The sequence below is a fragment of the Hemiscyllium ocellatum genome, chromosome 4 (assembly GCF_020745735.1).
Source record: "Hemiscyllium ocellatum isolate sHemOce1 chromosome 4, sHemOce1.pat.X.cur, whole genome shotgun sequence".
Classification (NCBI taxonomy): domain Eukaryota; kingdom Metazoa; phylum Chordata; class Chondrichthyes; order Orectolobiformes; family Hemiscylliidae; genus Hemiscyllium; species Hemiscyllium ocellatum.
Genome location: NC_083404.1, coordinates 29488159 through 29508596, shown reverse-complemented (window position 1 = coordinate 29508596; position 20438 = coordinate 29488159). Strand labels below are relative to the sequence as shown.

The window sequence follows — 20438 nt, the reverse complement described above, 5'->3', positions numbered from 1 at the left end:
CCTTTGTCTAAATATATAGAAACTACTGATAGTGGGCCATGTCTTTTGGTGGCCAGTTGGTGTTCATGTATCCTGGTGGCAAGTTTCCTGCTAGTTTGTCTGATGTAGTTTTTTTTACAGTTCTTGCATGGTATCTTGTAAATGACGTTAGTTTTGCTGGTGGTATCTAATGGATCCTTTAGATCCATTAGTCACTGTTTAAATGTGTTGGTGGGTTTGTGGGTACCATGATGCCAAAGGGCCTGAGTAGGTCTGGAAGTCATTTCTGATAAGCCTTTGATGTAGGGTAATGTGGCTGTAGTTTTTGGTTGCGTTGTGTCTGCTATTTGGATTTGTTTCTGAGGAATCAGCGGATTGTGTTTATTGGGTACCTGCTTTTCTTGAAAACATTGTACAGATTTTTTTCTGCTTTTTGTAGTTCTTGGGTGTTGCAGTGTGATGTAGCTCGTTGAAATAATGTCTTTATGCAGCTCCGACACAATGTAACCAAACACTATAGCCACATTAGCTTACATCAAAGACATATCAGAAATGACTTCCACATACATGAATGGCACAATGGGAGCGTATTGAGCCTGTAACCCAGGCGCTGATGGATCGAAACCATCCTCTGCGATACACTGCGTGCTCTGTTGCGGTGTGGCGGTATTCCCTGGTAACGCTACTCCAATTTGCACTGTGCTTTCTGATCATCTTTCCCAGGGCAGAACGGTAGATCAATGGTTAGTACTGCTGCCTCACAGTGCCAGGGACCCGGGTTCGATTCCAGCCTCAGGCGACTTTCTGTGTGGAGTCTAGACATTCTCCTCGTGTCTGTGTGGGTTTCCTCCGGGTGCTCAGGTTTCCTCCCACAGTCCAAAGATGTGCAGGTTAGGTGAATTGGCCATGCTAAATTGTCCAGAGTGTTCAGGGATGTATAGGTTAGGTGCATTAGTCAGGGGAAATGTAAAGTGATAGGGTAGGGGGAAGGGTCTGGGTGGGACACACTTCGGAGGGTCAGTGTGGACATTTTGGGCCAAATGGCCTGTTTCCACACTGTAGAAATTCAATGATTCTATGAATACCAACTGGCCACCAAAGGCCACAACCCACGAATACTAGATTCTATACATACAGACAAAGAAGGCTACCACTTTGACTGGGACAACACATCCTAGGACCGACGAAACAAAGACACACATATGATTTCTTAGAGCTGTGGTCTAGATTAGAGTGGCTGGAAAAGCACAGCAGGTCAGGCAGCATTCGAGGAGCAGGAACATCTATGTAACAGGCAAAAGCCCTTCATCAGGAATGAGGGCAGGGAGTCTCCGGGTTGGAGAGATAAATGGGAGGGGGTGTGGGGCTAGGGAGAATGTAGCAAAGAGTACAATAGGTGAATGGGGGTAGGGATAAAGGTGATAGGTTAGAGAGGAGGGTGGAGCGGATAGGTGGGAAGGAAGATTGGCAAGTAGGACAGGTCGTGAGGATAGTGCTGAGCTGCAAGATTGGAACTGGGGTAAGGTGGGGGGAGGGGAAATGAGGAAACTGGTGAAGTCCACATTGATGCCCTGGGGTTGAAGTGTTCCGAGGCGGAAGATGAGGCGTTCTGCCTCCAGTTGTCGGTTGGTGAGGGAGTGGCGGTGGAAGAGGCCCAGGACTGACATGTCCTCGGCAAGTGGGAGGGAGAGTTGAAATGTTGGGCCACGGGGCAGTGAGGTTGATTAGTGTGGGTGTCCCAGAGATATTCTCTGAAGCGCTCTGCGAGAAGGCGTCCAATCTCCCCAATGTTGAGGAGACCGCATCAGGAGCAACGGATACAATAAAAGACATTGGTGGATGTGCATGTGAAACATTGATGGATGTGGAAGGCTCCTTTGGGGACTTGGATGGAGGTGAGAGGAGAGGTGTGGGCACAGGTTTTGCAATTCTTGCGGTGGCAAGGGAAGGTGCCCAGGATGGGAGGGTGGGTTATAGGGGGGTGTGGACCTGACCAGGTAGTCACGGAGGGAATGGTCTTTGCGGAAAGTAGAAAGGGGGAGGGAGGGAAATATATCCCTGATAGTGGGGTCCGTTTGGAGGTGATGGAAATGTTGGCAGATGATGCAGTTTATGCGAAGGTTGGTAGGGTGAAAGGTGAGGACCAGGGGGGTTCTGTCCTTGTTGCGAGGGGTGGGGTTTGAGGGCAGAGGTGCGGGACGTGGATGAGATACGCAGGAGGGCATCTTCAACCACGTAGGAAGGGAAATTGCGGTCTTTAAAAAAGGAATCCATCTGGTGAGTTCTGTGATGGAACTGGTCCTCCTGGAGCAGATACAGCAGAGGTGGAGGAATTGGGAATACGGGATAGCTCCTGACGTGATGACGGTATGGTCTGGGAGATGATGGTTTGATGATGGGAAGTGGGGTCATGGTCAAGGGGGTGGTAGGAGGAGCTGTCTTTGAGTTGGCGTTTGGCAATCGTGGCTGAACCATTTCTTAGAGGCGTGGCATTCTAACCAGAACTCCATCAATAAATACATTGATTTAGATCCTATCTACAATTCCTTGGGGGAAAAAAAAGAACCAGAAATGACATCACCCACCTAAAGAAACCAAGACCTATAAATAGAGAGGTGGGACATACCACCAGCACTTCACCAGAGACTCTCACTGATGATGTTACTTAGTATAGTAAACATCTGAAAACAAACCTACAAGCTCAGCGGGCTAACTTATATACTTATAAACAAGCAGTATTTGGTGCAAGTTGGCTGACATGGGCAGCAAGCATTAGAATGACCTCAACTTTAAGTAGGGTAGAAGGTATCAGCCTAAGTTGAAATGATCAAGTCTAAAGACAACTAAAATATGGGTGAGGGTTACAACGGTAAATAAATTAGAGTCATAGAGATGTACAGCATGGAAACAGACCCTTCCGTCCAACTCGTCCATGCCGATCAGATATCCCAACCCAATCTAGTCCCACCTGCCAGCAACCGGCCCATATCCCTCCAAAACCCTTCCTATTCATATACCCATGCAAAGCCTCTTAAATGTTGCAATTGTACCAGCCTCCACCACATCCTCTGGCAGCTCATTCCATACACGTACCACCCTTGCGTGAAAAAGTTGCCCCTTAGGTCTCTTTCATATCTTTCCCCTCTCACCCTAAACCTATGCCCTCTAGTTCAGCACTCCCCGACCCCAGGGAAAAGACTTTGCCTAATTACCCTATCCATGCCCCTCATAATTTTGCTAATCAGTCTCCCATGGGGAACCTTGTTGAATGCCTTACTGAAGTCCATATAGATCACTAGGTAAAAACAATGACTGCAGATGCTGGAAACCAGATTCTGGATTAGTGATGCTGGAAGAGCACAGCAGTTCAGGCAGCATCCAAGGAGCAGTAAAATCGACGTTTCGGGCAAAAGCCCTTCATCAGGAATAAAGGCAGAGAGCCTGAAGCGTGGAGAGATAAACTAGAGGAGGGTGGGGGTGGAGAGAAAGTAGCGTAGAGTACACTAGGTGAGTGGGGGAGGGGATGAAGGTGATAGGTCGGGGGGGGCGGGGGGAGGGTGGAGTGGATAGGTGGAAAAGAAGATAGGCAGGTAGGACAAGTCATGTGGACAGTGCTGAGCTGGAAGTTTGGAACTAGGGTGAGGTGAGGGAATGGGAAATGAGGAAACTGTTGAAGTCCACGTTGATGTCCTGGGGTTGAAGTGTTCCGAGGCAGAAGATGAGGCGTTCTTCCTCCAGGCGTCTAGTGGTGAGGGAGCGGCGGTGAAGGAGGCCCAGGACCTCCGTGTCCTCCAACGCATCTCGTCCACATCCCGCACCTCCGTCCTCAGACCCCACATCTCCAACCGTAACAAGGACAGAACGCTCCTGGTGCTCACCTTCCACCCTACCAACCTTCACATAAACCAAATCATCCGCCGACATTTCCGCCACGTTCAAAAAGACCCCACCACCAGGGATATATTTCCCTCCCCACCTCTTTCCGCCTTCCACAAAGACCGTTCCCTCCGTGACTACCCGGTCAGGTCCACGCTCCCCTACAACCCACCCTCCCTCCCATCCTGGCACCTTCCCCTGCCACCGCAGGAATTGCAAAACCTGCGTTCACACCTCCTCCCTCACTTCCATCCAAGGCCCTAAAGGGGCCTTCCACATCCATCAAGGTTTTGCCTGCACATCCACTAATATCATTTATTGTATCCGTTGCTCCCGATGCGGTCTCCTCTACATTGGGGAGACTGGACGCCTCCTAGCAGAATGCTTTAGGGAACATCTCCGGGACACCTGCCCCAATCAACCACACCGCCCTGTGGCCCACCATTTCAACTCCCCCTCCCACTCTGCCGAGGACACGGAGGTCCTGGGCCCCCTTCACCACCGCTCCCTCACCACCAGACACCTGGAGGAAGAACGCCTCATCTTCCGCCTCAGAACGCTTCGATCCCAGGGCATCAATGTGGACTTCACCAGTTTCCTCATTTCCCCTTCCTCCACCTCACCCTAGTTCCAAACTACCAGCTCAGTACTGTCCCCATGACTTGCCCTACCTGCCTACCTTCTTTTCCACCTATCCACTCCACCCTACCCCCCCGACCTATCACCTTCATCCCCTCCCCCACTCACCTATTGTACGCTATGCTCCTTTCTCCCCACCCCCACCCTCCTCTAGCTTATCTCTCCACGCTTCAGGTTCTCTGCCTTTATTCCTGATGAAGGGCTTTTGCCTGAAATATTGATTTTACTGCTCCTCGGATGCTGCCTGAACTGCTGTGCTCTTCCAGCACCACTAATCCAGAATCCATATAGATCACATCTACTGCTCTATCCTCATCAATCTTCTTTATAACTTCTTCAAAAAACTCAATCAAGTTTGTGAGACATGATTTCCATGCACAAAGCCATGTTGACTATCCCGAATCAGTCCTTGTCTTTCCAAATACATGTACATCCTGTCCCTCAGGATTCCCTCCAACAACTTGCCCACAACCGAGATCAGACTCACTGGTCTATAGTTCCCTGGCTTGTCTTTACCGCCGTTCTTGAACAGTGGCACCACATTTGCCAACCTTCAGTCTTCTGGCACCTCACCTGTGACTATCGATGATACAAGTATCTCAGCAAGAGGCCCAGAAATCACTTCTCTTGCTTCCCAGAGTTCTCGGGTACATCTGATCAGGTCCTGTGGATTTATCCATCTTTAACCATTTCAAGACATCCAGCACTTACTCCTCTGTAATCTGGACATTTTGCAAGATGTCACCATCTACTTCCCTACAGTCTATATCTTTCATATCCTCTTCCACAGTAAATACTGATGCAAAATTTTTTTTAGTATCTCCTCCATTTTCTGTGGCTCCACACAAAGGCCGCCTTATGATCTTTGAAGGGCCCTATTCTCTCCCTAGTTACCCTTTTGTCCTTAATTTATTTGTAAAAATCCTTTGGATTCTCCTTAATTCTATTTACCAAAGCTATATCATGTCCCTGTTTTGCCCTCCTGATTTCCCTCTTAAGTATACTCCTACTTTCTTTATACTCTTCTAAGGATTCACTCGATGTATTCTGTCTATACCTGACACATGCTTCCTTCTTTTTCTTAACCAAACCCTCAATTTCTTTAGTCATCCAGCATTCCCTTTCACCCTGACAGGAATATACTTTCTCTGGATTCTTGTTAGTTCAGTTCTGAAGGCTTCCCATTTTCCAGCCGTCCCTTTACCTGTGAACATCTGCCTCCAATCAGCTTTCGAAAGTTCTTGCCTAATACCGTCAAAATTGGCCAACTCCAATTTAGAACTTCAATTTTTAGATCTGGTCTATCCTTTTCCATCACTGTTTTAAAACGAATAGAATTATGGTCGCTGACCCCAAAGTGCTCCCCCACTGACACCTGAGTCACGTGCTCTGCCTTGTTTCCCAAGAGTAGGTCAAGTTTTGCACCTTCTCTAGTAGGTACATCCACATACTGAATCAGAAAATTATCTTGTACAAGAAATTCCTCTCCATCTAAACCTTTAACAATATGGCAGTCCCAGTCGATGTTTGGAAATTTAAAATCCCCTACCATAACTACCCTATTATTCTTACAGATAGCTGAGATCTCCTTACAAGTTTGTTTCAAGAATAGTCAGTAACCTTACTGTGTTGGAATTGGTAACCTTCATGTTGGTGCGTATCAGCGATGGGATACCTGTCTTCGGATCAGCCCTGATTGAAAGTCCGAGCAGACCTGATGGGCTGAACGGCCTAATTCTGCCCCTATTTCTTGTAGATTAAAGATTATAAACTGCCTGGTTCAGCCTCAGACAGCTGCTAGGATAAATCAAGGAATGGGTCACAGCAAATTCCAGTGATTTAATCGTCAGAATATTTATTTGGAGGAAAGTTTTGTTCATCAGGTACTGGATGGTCGAAAAGCAAACTGATAAATTGGAGAAAATTAGTGGTCAAGAGAAGTGCAAATGAGGTTTATAATGTATAAAGGAAAACTGGTGCCAAGGTTTCAGATGATGCCACCAAAGGATAGTATATCGATATGGTAAAGGAGGGGTATTCCCAGGAATACCAATGAAAGCATTGTGAGAGTAAGAAGAGAAACTGTTGTTAATGATTCCCTGGCTATGGTGGGTACAAATTAATCCAGGCAAGGGCATTTCCACCAAGCAAATGATAATGGAGTGGGTTGGAAATAGAATTCCATGATCAACCACTTCACACGCTCATACAGCAAGAAGAGGGATAGTTTACCTTAGTCATATTTGATTAGGAAGCAGTTTGGAAATTTAGCAAGTGTTCCTTGTTAATGTAAAACAAAATAAGAAATAAGAGAAAGAATTAGTTTTGAAGAATAATTGTGATGATGTGTGATTTTATCATTGAATGGTTACAGTACAAAAGGAGGCCATTCTGCCTGTAATGCCTGGAGCAGTTCTTTGCAAAAGCAATTCAACTAGTCTTGACACCATAAGAGTTTTTTTTCTGTCGTCAAGTTCTAATCCGATTATGATCCTAGACCAGACCATAAATTTATGTTATGATCTGGGTATGGTCCAGTAAGTTTTATTTTTGAAGTAGATGAACTGTGAGATTCAGGGGACTTACAAAAAAAAATGAAGCCACAAGATTTCATGGTTTTGAACAAACAATAAATTTTGCTAGACAACATTAGAACAATAATAAAATCTACAACAAAAGTACAGCTTATTTTCAAAACAAGGGAATTAACAAGGGATAAATATGAGTAATGTACTGTGATCGAGCACCCTACAATATAGACACCAGATACCAAATTCAATGAAGACTAATCCCATGGATTTCTCAGCAATACACAACCCAGATATTAATGACTTGGGTCAGAAAATCTCATTTAAATTCACAGGACGGACTCGATGATACTAGCTGTTGGAGAAGAGCGAGAGTAATGTTTGTGAGTAAGTACTAAGTGTTGTATTGGACTCCTTTAATTTTGCTGTTCTTGCCCCAAAACATTCTCTTAAAAGCCTGTCTGCCATGGGTTGCCTCAGTGATTGCTCCCGTTCTTATCAATCACAGGCCTTTGCTGGGTCTATGCTCCAATGGACTTCAAAGCTGCAATCATTACTCATTCACAGATATAACTACATCTCTACTCTAACAGCTCGCCTCATCAAGCTAGTCCTGCCCCTGGGCCTTTGCGCAAGCTCCAATCTTGCTTCATTTCACCAAGCAAATGCTACTTGTGAACTTTTCAAATGCTGCTCTCTTAGCTGCTGTAAAGTGCAGGTGCTCACTGACCTCCTTCCAAGTCCTCCAGTTCTTGACTGTTCCACCAATGGGAGCAGTTTCCCCCCATATAATAAGTGATCACCCCTCATGATTTCACATACCTTTATCAAATCTGCTCCTTTAAAAAAATGACTCAGCTGCTCCAATTTATCAATGTAAAAGTATACTTTCATCCTTGGAACCATTCTCTTCAATCTTTCTAAGTTCCCTCGAAAAACTTTACATTCTTTCAAAAGTATGGTGCCCAGAATTCGTCACAATACTTCAATTTGAGTCCAACCCAATGTTTTATAAAAGGCTATCTTTACCTTCTATCTTTTGTACTCCACGGCTCTGCTTGTAAAGCCCAGGATCTTGTATGGCTTATCGACCAGTTGTTGAACTGTCCTGCCACCTTCAATGATTTCTGCACGTCTTTTGTTCCAGTAGCTACTTCTGATTTGGACCCTTTTATTTTCAATTCCTCTCTTGTAGAGGTTTACAAAATCATCAGGGGCATGGATAGGATAAATAGACAAAGTCTCTTCCCTGGGGTGGGGGTCCAGAACTAGAGGGCATAAGTTTAGGGTGAGAGGGGCAAGATATAAAAGAGACCTAAGAGGCAACTTTTTCATGTAGAGGGTGGTACGTGTATGGAATGAGCTGCCAGAGGAAGTGGTGGAGGCTGGTACAATTGCAACATATAAAAGGCATCTGGATTGGTATATGAATAGGAAGGGTTTGGAGGGATATGGGCTGGGTGCTGGCAAGTGGCACTAGATTGGATTGGGATATCTGGTCAGCATGGACGAGTTTCTGTACAGTACATCTCTATGACTCTGTGACTCTCATTGTTCATACCAAACTGTATCACTTCACACTTTTCTGCATTAAAGTTGTTCTGCAATGAGCTTGCCTGTGCTGTCAATCTGTCTTTGACAGCCTGAAGTCCATCTCAGGCAATTCACAGTAGTTCTAAGTTTGGTGCCATCTGCAAAATTTTGGAATCGTACCCTTTACACCCTAAGGCTATGTCCTTGATATATATGAAGCAAAATAATGGTTCTAGTGTTGAACTTTAGAGAAAGCCACTATATTTCATTCCCTCTCCCAAAAACAAAACAATTGCTTACTGTTACACAACTGCTGTTACTCAGCTAACACTGTTACTGGTCCTTTTATTCCATGAAGTTCAACTTTGCTGATGAGCCTGACACATACACATCATCAAATCGGGCCAGCATGGTCACTCAGTAGTTACCACTGTTGCCTCATAATGCCCGGGACCTGGGTTCAATTCTATCCTCAGGTACCTGCCTGTGTAGGGTTGGCACATTCTGCGTGTGGTGTGTGGGTTTCCTCTGGGGGCACTGGTTTCCTCCCACAGTTCAAAAATGTGCAGGCTAGGTAGACTTGCCCTGGCAAATGCAGGGTCAGGATAGGGGGAATGGGACTTGGTGAGATGCTCTTCGGAAGGTTGAATGGCCGGCTTCCACACTGTAAGGATTCTGTGATTTTAAGTGCTTTGGAAGTCCATGCGCACGCATCAACCCTGTCTAAGACCTCATCAAAAAATTTAATTTAGTTCAACATGATCTGCCTTTAACAAATTAATACCAATTTTCCTTAATTAATCCATACTTGTCCAAATGGCTGTAAATTTTGCCCTGAATCTCAAATCTAAAAGATTTCTCCTCACTGGGGTTAACTTGACAGTCTTTAGTTGCTGATTTTATTCTCAGATTATTTTGAATAAGGGTGAATCGTTTGTAATTGTCCAGTCCCTGTACTGCTGAACAACTGGAAGATTATGGCAGAAGCTCAGTAATTTCCATCCTCATTTTACTTGACATCTTTGGATTTATTTTTTTCAACCCTGGTGATTTTTTTTCAACTGTAAATAGTAACAATAAATTTGCCAGCCTTTCTTAGTTCTTGGCAAAATTGAGGACTGCAGATGCTGGAGATCAGAGTCAAGATTGGAGTGGTGCTGGAAAAGCACAGCAGGTCAGGTAACATCCAAGAAGCAAGGAAAATTGACGTTTCGGGCAAAAGCCCTTCATCAGAAAGACTTTGCCTGCCTTTCTTAGTTTTTGCCCAATTTTATTTGATGTAGCAACTTAACCAGCTCCTTTCTCATTATGATTTTAGCAACATTGTTTTTGGTAAAGACGGATGAAAAGTAATAATTGAGTGCATCAGCCATGCTGTCTACTTCCTTGCATAGGGTGTCATTTTGATTTGTATGTCTCAATGATAAAGTGAATGCTAATAAAAAAAAGAAGGAAGTTAGAAGAGAAAGTAGAGAAAGATCCATATTCAAATTTAGGTCATGAGGGGATCCTAAGAGCAAGTTAGGCCTGATAGGTTGGGGAATAGTGTCTCTCATTTAACCAGTTTGTTTTTCAAGCATGTTGTATGAAGTGCCTGTCAGTCTTAGAATTTGGGCTGAAAATGTGTTGCTGGTTAAAGCGCAGCAGGTCAGGCAGCATCCAAGGAACAGGAAATTCGACATTTCAGGCATAAGCCCTTTCCTGATGAAGGGCTTATGCCCAAAACGTCGAATTTCCTGTTCTTTGGATGCTACCTGACCTACTGCGCTTTAACCAGCAACACATTTTCAGCTCTGATCTCCAGCATCTGCAGACCTTACTTTTTACTCTCTAGTCTTAGAATTTGGCAACTTTTCCATGAATATTGCTAGAAAGAATGAACTCGCACTCATATTGCACCCCTCACAACCTCTCAAGAGTGTTTCACAGCCAATGTTGTATCTTTGCAGTGTAGAAAATTTGGCGACTGATTTATACGCATCAATGTCCTGTCAACAAGTGACGTGACTTATCAGATCACATGCATTAAAGTTTGGTTGAGGGATAAATATTGGCCTGGACACTGAGAAAGCTCAATTAATGCTACGAAGGAATATTTTATGTTCATTGGAGTAGGCAAATCTGAGGTTAACATTTAATTTGTCAGAAATGCAGTTTTTGAATAAGGATACAAAATTGCCTGAAGGTAAACATTAATATATTATGAAGCTAATTGGTGGGGAGTTTTCATGGTATCAAATGAACTGTTATTCTCTCAACTATAAACACCTAAAACAGATATACGAATCACTTACCCCATTTATAGGAGCTTGCTGTTGGCAGATTCTGTTTGTTCTGCAACAGCGATTGCACATAAAACTATTTCTGGCTGAAAATGCCCTGAGATTCTGAAATAATACTATACAGTTTCTATTATTTGCATTTCTTTCATGTTAGAAATATTCTTAATATCTAGTTAAGTAATCTGACAAATGAATTTAAATAGATATAGTTACTTTTTAAAAATCCAATTATATCTCAGTTGCAGCTTTTATATAACAGGGCCATGTATATCTCTTTGAAGGCATGCATCAGGTGGCACCAAACAACTTGTCAGAAGCTACTGCACCATAAGATGCCACTATTTATTTCTCTGACTTTGTCATTGGGAGTTGAGAGAAGAAATAGAGCATTGTTCATACAGTCATTCATTCGCCTTCTAGTTACTGTATGCTACAAGAAAAAAAATACACACTTCAAAAGCAGATTTTCCATGGGGATGCAACATTTGCAAAAGAATCAATTACCTATTTGTTAGCAAGGCAGGCTTTACAAATGACCCATTAGCTGATTGATTACTCTGACTTCTGTTGGATATCCATGTGGTGCAAGCTGACGTGATGGATGTTGAGGGAGATAGCTTTGCCAAAAGGTATGATTATAAAAGGCTCTTCTAATAACTAGGAATGTTCCAAATTAAAAAGCTGAGAAATGTATGCTTTAAGATATTTCTTTTGTATTTTCTTGCTTAGGTTTAGGGGTTTGACTGTCAACTCTACTGTAATGAATTCTGGGCGAGCTATATTTTTTTGCAACATGATTTGTCTTTTCTCACATCAACTTTATACCAGTGAAAGGGTATCTTGTGTATCTCCTACTGGGAGAAGCAGATATGATGTATACTAAACTTGTATATATTTGTATCCCCATAGCATTATTCATTGCATGATACTGTCTTATAACAGTGGATATATTCTAGGAAGCAAAAGTGATATTTGGTGATTGTGCACATTGTACATCAGCCTCTGGATACCACACCTCATGGGTTTGCAAAAACTGTCGGAAAATAATCTGCACCAATATTCCACCCGAGAAACTGCCAGTCTTGTAAGCATCGACCCATCTGTCAAGAGCTTTGACTCATTGAGGGCTGGCTAACATTTTTAGTAGGATAGCGAAGAGGATTCTAAGAACAAGAGAGAGTATGGAAGTAAACAGGATGGCATGGTGAATGTAAGTAGGAAGGTATGCTGGCAAATACTTAGCGGAACATAACAAACAATAGAAAGTAGGCACGGCCATTTGGCAGTAGGACAACAAGGAGTAAGGCTGGCTTAGATTTTTCATGTGACAAAACTGCAAGATTTTTTCAGGGCTTTGCAGGGATAGTGAGAGAAAACAACTGCACTCAAGATAACCTACTTCTAATTAAATAAAAAGTTGTTTACAGCAGAGTTGAAATTTGCATGAAAAGAGAACAGATACATTTGGTGGTACAATAGTGCCACCAAGTGTCCAGAGGCCTGCATTGATTACTTTTAAGAAAGCTGCTTGTATGTAATGTAACTGAGTTCTGAAGAAGAGTTGAACCAGACTTGAAACATTAACTCTCTGTCTCCACAGATATTGCCAGATATTTCTCCTACATTTTATATTTATTGCATTTCTGAAGCACGTTACATGCCCAAAGTCAATAGAACACATCTCAAATGTAGTTGGTGTAGCGTAGGGGAACATTTTTGATCTTAAGATTGTACATTACAGAACGCTCAGGGAGTCAGAGTTGCTGTGGCTACATATATGCTTGTATATGTATGTTTAGGGTGGAGCTATGAATGATGATATCAGATGCTGCAGCTTTCTTTTCATCACATAGGTGACAAGGAGTCTGTCCTCCTCTTATCAACTGTCATCGGTATGCTTCAGGAGAATTTTTAAACTATTACCCAATTTGTTGAATTCACCTTCCTCGGCCTCAAATTCTGAAGTGAGACTTAATTGCTATGTTAAATGCATGTGTTCATATGGACAACGGACATATCAGAGAGATGAGGTTAGTGCTTAATAGAGAATGAGTGATTAACAGATCAGAACTGAAGCCATGCAGAGACAAAGGAATGTGCAAAGTATAACGGGGTAGCAGAAAATCCTTCATAATAAACTTGAGCAATGAAGTAAGAATATTAAGGTATTTTGATTTCCTGTTTGTTTGAACACTCAAAATTCCTGGACAAAGTAGGCAATGGACCATGTGCAGGCAAGTAATGTCATTTGGTGTTTATTAGTCAGTGTAAACAGAGTGGGCAGAAGGGCCTGTTTCTATGCCATATGATTCTATGACTAACATCTCAATTTCTGTTTAGGTGCTCTACAGCCTTAAGGTCTCAACATTGAATTCCGTAACTTCAAAAACTAACTGCTTACATTCTCTTTACTATTCCTTTGCCCACAACCTTGTCATGTTTATGTCTTGTTTACTTTGCACTCAGTAGAAAGGATCAATTTTTTCCCTTTCACACGCTTTTTATAATTTTTTTCCCTTATTAACAGCCCCTTTATCTTTTGAATTGGATGTCAATACCATCTGCCTTGTTGCTCCTCCTCTGTCTCTGTCAAAAATATAAAGAAAAACCTATTATCCAACACCTGTCATTTCTGAAGAAATCATATCAGACTTAAAATGTTAGTTCTGTTTCTCTCTTCATGCCTGCTGATACACCTGCTGGGTTTCTCCAGCATTCTCTATGTTTTTTCAAATTCAGTCACTGTTGGGTGAGCTGCCTTGCATTTTGAAGAAAGTGGGCTTGTGATTTTTTTTCAGCATTGTTGTATGATTAGTGGCCCCTCTCAACAAATGTAAAGTATAGGCATAGATAGTGTCGATTGCTGCCATTGTAATTATTCTCAAGGTTGTAGTCTCCACCCTCCCCTTACTCGAGCTGAAATGGTGCTTTTCTGATATTGCTGGTATATCATCTCAGGCAGGTAGTTTTCTTACTTTCCTTTGTGTGGTACTAGATAGATGACCCATTGCAGGAATTTTGTCAGTATCACCTATCCATTAGGAAAGTGCATGAGCAGATCACTGGCAGAACTAGAAATAAATAAGTATGATCTAATTACTATGACAGAAACACTGCTGAAGGATGACATAGATTGAGACCTTAATGTTGAAGGGTACAGGACACTTAGAACGGATGGTAAATTAGGAAAAGGTGGAGGAATGAAACTGTGAATAAATAATGATATAAATCCAGTAGAGATGGATAACCTAGGTTCAGGAATTGGGAATATGGAAGAGGTTTTTGTATAGTTGAGAAATTGTCAGGATGAAGAATTATCTAAGTCTAATATTGTAAACTTAATTAGGGTATTTATGTGGAAATGAAAGTAGAGGTGGCTAAATTGAACTGTGAAACAAGATTAAGGGATTAGTCAATAGAACTGCAGTGACAGATATTTAAGGAGATATTTCAGAATATACAGATCTTCTTTCAGCTTGTTTGGATGGGTGAGAGAGCTACAAGGTATGTGAGCTAACTAATGAGAAAGTATTTCAACAAAAATGAAAGAAATCAGTTGAGGGCAAAATATCTATGATTAACCAAAACATATAAAAACATTATCAAACTTAAAGAAGAACATATGCAATTGTTCAAAGATGAATGGAATGTCAGAAGATTGGGCAGTGAAGTGATTAGAACGAGATGGATCTCGTTGAGTATGAGATTGGGGCTGTTAACCTGGACCAACAGGGAGTCCTGGCTGACGGATATAAACAGCAGTCTCAGTGATTCTCCTCACTCGAAGGTCTGGCTCTAAGTTAGTTGGTCAGATTCTATGTTCTGAAGAGTGACTTGATGATGGGACACCGGCGTTTCTGCAGTTATTTTAGGCAGCATATGAAAAGCAGTAAGGAATGACTAAAGGATGAATAAAAAGAGAAAAATTATAGTACAATAGAAAGCTAGCTAGACTTAGAAGAATAGATGGTAAGAGTTTCTATGTATACTCAATAAAGAAAGTCATTAATAAAGTGAACATTATTCCTATAGAATGAGAGTCTGGGGAATTAATAAGGAAAATAAACAGATTTCAGATTAACTGAGCAGACATTTTACAGTGTTCACTATAGAGAGATAAAAGTAATGTTCTAGATATAGCTTTAAACCAGTAAATGGAAAGATATAAGGAATTTGATAAAATTGCAGTCACCAGGGAAGCAGTTACTGAGCAAATTATTGGAGTTATGGGCTGACAAATACCTGGGTCCTAATAGATTTCTCTCTTGAGTCTTAAAAGACACATCTAGTGAGTGAGTTGATGTATTTGTTTTAATTTTAAAATTTGTATTGTTTTGCAGATGGTTCAGTTAGATTGCAAGTTTGTTCATGCCAAAAAGGGAGGCAGACAGAAAGCAGGAAACCACAAGGGAGACAGTTTTATATATTTAACAAGGCAGATGTTAGAAGCTATTGTTGAAGACGCCATGGCAGGGCACTTTGAAAAGTTCAAAAGAATCAGGGCAGAGTCAACAACGTTTTTGTGAAAGAGAAATCATGTTTAACCAGGTTATTGAAATCCTTTGAAAAAGAACTTTATCCTGTGGATAATGAAAAACTGTTCAATGTACTCTATCGAGGATTTCCAGAAGGTATTTGATAAAATGTAACACCAAAGGTTATTGCAAAAATAAAAGCTTATGTTGTTGGGGGTAACATTGATATAGATACAGAATTGTCTAGCTAACAGGAAACGGTGTAGGAGTAATTTGATTATTTTCTGATAAGCAGGATGGAATGTTGTAATGGGGGTGGGGGTGGGGTTGGATAATAGATGGGGATTTGAAACATTCACAACTTAGCTACGATTTTATTGGATAGCAGAGCAGGCTTGAGTGGGCAAATGTCCTCCTTTGGCTCCAAATGTGTAGGGGCCGAAAAGTGTGGTGCTGGAAAAGCACAGCCAGTCAGGTAGCATCCAAGCAACAGGAGAGTCGATGTTTCAAGCATGAGCTCTTCTTCAGGAATTTGTAGGTCCATGAGAACATTCTTCAAAATAATACTTACTATTGTAGTCTGGGACTGTAATTCCTTTGGCAGCATGGTACAAGCAGTGTGCATATTGTTTGGTATGGATCCAGTGCCATATGGTGCTGAGCTAGCAATCCTAAGGTTGAATTCAAAACCCACTTAACAAATTGCTACCTTGTTATTGGTTCTCCACTCAGCAGAGTTGAATTCTGAAATCTATTTGAGTTGGACTTTTTTTCCATCACGTATGTTTTGAACTGTAGTTTTTGAAATGAACCATGTGATGACATCACATTCCTTCTTGTTACATAATACTGTCTCATGTGAAAGTATTATAATGTAATCCCTTTCTCACTTTTTTTTCTGACGTTTTTGGATTAAATCATTGTTTTTACTAAAACAGAAAAAAAGTAAAGGAATTAAATTGATTGAACAAAATAGATAGAAACAAACTGCTTCTAGTGATTGAGGGATGAGGGGAATAGAATAAATATGATGTTTAAGGGAAAATCAGGACAGGTTTCTTTTATATAGGGTTGAGAGGCTGATTGTAGCATAATTGAAAATGTGTTGCTGGTCAAAGCACAGCAGGCCAGGCAGCATCTCAGGAATAGAGAATTCGACGTTTCGAGCACAAGCCCTTCATCAGGCTTGTGCTCGAAACGTCGAATTCTCTATTCCTGAGATGCTGCCTGGCCTGCTGTGCTTTGACCAGCAACACATTTTCAGCTGTGATCTCCAGCATCTGCAGACCTCATTTTTTACTCGATGATTGTAGCATAATGTCAGCATTTAAGACTTTCTTAGAAAGGGGATTACAGACAAGACATGATGGAACATGGGATTAGTATTACTGCTCATGTAGAGAATAAAAATCACCATGGACAGATTGGGCTGAACAAGATAAAGTGAGGACTGCAGATGCTGGAGATCAAAGTGTGGAGCTGAAAAAGCACATCATGACAGGCAGCATCCGAGGAGCAGGAGAGTCAACGTTTCGGGCATAAGCCCTTCATCAGGAATGTCATGATGATTGAGCTGAACAGTCTATTTCCATCTTGCAATTTCAATGGGTCTATGCAGCCTACACTTGAGTCATAGGTCGTAACAGTCCTTTGGATTGCACTGCAACAACCATTCTTCATGTACAAGCTTAGACAATGTGTTTGTACCCAGATTGATTATGAATAATATTGGAACTGACCCTAAATGTTGTTGCACCTTCTTGATTTTTACCTCAATTTGCAATAAAATTGGGTTCATTCCTTATTTTTATTCAGAATTTAGAATTTTTGCTCAGTTGCTCTGTTTTTAATGGTATAATACACAGGAGAATTGGTGTAACTGGCGCATAAGATTGTGGAAGGACAAACTGCATTCAGCAGAAATCAAATGCTGTTTTGCACGAATGTAATTAGAAAATAAGCTGGTCCTGCACACAAAGTTGTTTGCCTGCCTAGGCTGGATTAACTACCATTGGAGTTTCCCTAATTTTGCATATTTTCTGGGCTGTGTGAAGACTCTTAAAATGTAAGCTGGCTCTTTTGTGCAAAGATCCTCATGGAAATGTATTCTTTTCAAAAAAAAACAAAGAAACTGACGACTTCGGTAAAAAATAATGTTTATCCATTTAGCTATTTACAGAAATTTAAAGCCTGGTATTCCTCAGTGCCATTGTGATTTTGTTTTTGAAAATAATTTTCAGTTATGTTCATCAAAATGCACCAGTGGCAAATGAACACTTCTGATATGGTGAGGGATATTTTAAAAGCCCTTTTTAAAAATTATATCATAAAATGCTGCTCAGTTTTATTGCCTTAAAGGCAGGTTTTGTATTTGGTGATATGCAAATTATATTGAGCAGAAATTTGGGGTAAAAAGGATATAGTGTTGGCTGTTAGGTTTCTTGGCCATGTGCAAATTGCTTCCTTTTTTTTGTCGGATGATTCGCTGCAAAGCCGAATGAATTTTCTCAATGTACTTCACCAAACTCACCTCATTAACTGTCTGCTTATGAATGGTTCTAGCCCCATCCTACCATGCACCAATCTTTCTGATTCAACTCACCACTTTCTGGCTATCCCAGCATCCCAATTGCCCAGGCCGTTTTTAAAAGCCTATTGTGCATCTGGCCAAGTACAGTCCGTCTGGAGCAGCCTTACACAGTTCCTGAAATTTGTTCCAGATATGGCAGGCAAGAGGAATTTGCTGCCCCTCTTTGTGGGCAGGAACATGGAGATCCTCCTGGATCTATGAAACACAGGCAGGACATGCTCTTCCCCAAAGTAGTGGAAGCCATGAAACCAGTCTCAGCCATCTAGAGGGATACACATTAACTTCTCTCTGAAACTTCACCCTCACTCTATCTCTGCTACTGGACCCACCTCACACCAAGCTTGTACTCGACCGCACTCACCATTTTCTGCCGAAACTTTCCAACTTGGTTCTAAATCTAGTGAACTTAATCTAATCTATTCTTTAATGTTGACATGATTTGTCCAATGACTGAATTTCCACAGTCTCACTTTTGTTTTTAAAATATTTCTCCTCTTCTCCTTGATATCAAGCCACGGTTAATTCAATCATATAATCTATAATCATTATAGATTATTTTTTCCTTGCTTAAAACTTTCACACACTTAAATAACAAACTTATTTTGAATAATATTTGTGTTCAAGATGTGGTTACGAGGGAAAATACTTTCAAGACATGATCTTGAAATCTGCTACTAGAAATTAACTCCATGTTTATTTGCACATGCAATCAATTTATTCCATTGTTTGCAAACTAAGCAGATGTTTATTTCAAGATTTTTGGTGTTTTGTCTATCCTTAGAATGTGGACATAATCAGGAATATTAGCTGTTGACCATCTTTAATATCCAGTGTTTTAATAATATTGAATGGTTTGCCAATCCATTTTTGAAGGCAAATAAGAAACATTTATGTTTTGGTGAGACTGGAGTTGCATCAGCCAGATTATGTAAGAATGTCAGGTTTGTCTTACAAAAGTTGAACAGTTGAACAACAAGCTCAGCAGTTTCACAATCTGTTGGTATCAGCATTCTATTTTTTAAAAAAATGAAATTCTGGTTCTCAAACAGCTTTGACAGGACTTGAAGTTTGTCCATCTTACTTAATTTATAGATGATTAACTATTAAGAGAGAGTATACAATGTCTAACATTATTTTTGAGTACTGTTTAACTTATTACTATTTGGGAAATGTTCTATTTATCTGATATTTTCTTCTTTCATCTGCTTTTATTATGAATGTCCAGAGGAGTTGACTGACAAAACTGCACCGATGTTGTGTTGTAATGACCAATGTCTTCTTTTCCTTCAATTACTGCATTTCAGAGCTCTGTGAAGGTGAATCAAGTTAGCTTGGATGAAAGTGGAGAACATATTGGAATTTGTTCAGAAGATGGCAAGGTGGGTATTGCAATATTGTATGTTCCTCAGTTTCTTTTAATATCTTTCATATTTTTCAGTTGCTGTTTATGAATGTTTGCTCTTTCCCTCCTATTTTCTTGTGCTAACTATAAGTGCAAACTCATCAATAATTTTTTTGAAATTAAGGAATGTTAATTTCTTTGTGTGTTCTAAATTCTATGTACATAGGGATAGTCAACATGGCTTTGTGCGTGGGAAATCATGTCTCACAAATTTAATTGAGTGTTTTGAAGAAGTAACAAAGAGGATTAATGAGGGCAGAGCAGTAGATGTGATCTATATGGACTTCAGTATGGCTTTTGACAAGATTCCCCATGAGAGACTAATTAGCAAGGTTAGATCTCATGGAATATAGGGAGAACTAGCCATTTGGATACAGAACTGGCTCAAAGGTGGTGGAGTGTTGGTTTTCAGACTGGAGGCCTGTGACCAGTGGAGTGCCACAAGGATTGGTGCTGGGTCCTCTACTTTTTGTCATTTACATAAATGATTTGAATGCAAGCATAAGAGGTACAGTTAGTAAGTTTGCAGATGACACCAAAATTGGAGGTGTATTGGACAGCGAAGAGGGTTACCTCAGATTATAACAGGATCTGGACCAGATGGGCCACTGGGCTGAGAAATGGCAGATGGAGTTTAATTCAGATAAATGCGAGGTGCTGCATTTTGGGAAAGCAAATCTTAGCAAGACTTATACACTAAATGGTAAAGCCCTAGGGAGTGTTACTGAATAAAGAGACCTTGGAGTGCAGGTTCATAACGCCTTGAAAGTAGAGTCGCAGGTAGATAGGATAGTGAAGAAGGCGTTTGGTATTCTTTCCTTTATTGGTCAGAGTATTGAGTACAGGAATTGAGAGGTCATGTTGCGGCTGTACAAGACATTGGTTAGGCCACCGTTGGAATATTGCATGCAGTTCTGGTCTCCTTCTTATCGGAAAGATGTTGGAGAATTTGAGCTATAGGGAGAGGCTGAACAGGCTGGGACTGTTTTCCCTGGAGCGTCGGAGGCTGAGGGGTGACTTTATAGAGGTTTACAAAATTATGAGGGGCATGGATAGGGTAAATAGACAAGTCATTTCCCTGGGGTTGGGAAGTCCAGAATTAGAGGGCATAGGTTTAGGGTGAGAGGGGAAAGA

At 41.3% G+C, this 20438-nt stretch overlaps 1 protein-coding gene across 1 annotated transcript in view; it reads left to right on the top strand.

The window, feature by feature from the left end:
- Positions 1-20438, top strand: part of vps41 (VPS41 subunit of HOPS complex) — a 166527-nt gene that overhangs the window by 34784 nt on the left and 111305 nt on the right. The window contains exon 5 of the mRNA XM_060824195.1: positions 19207-19281. Within this exon, the coding sequence (XP_060680178.1) occupies positions 19207-19281 (75 nt within the window). The remainder of the gene's footprint in view (positions 1-19206; positions 19282-20438) is intronic.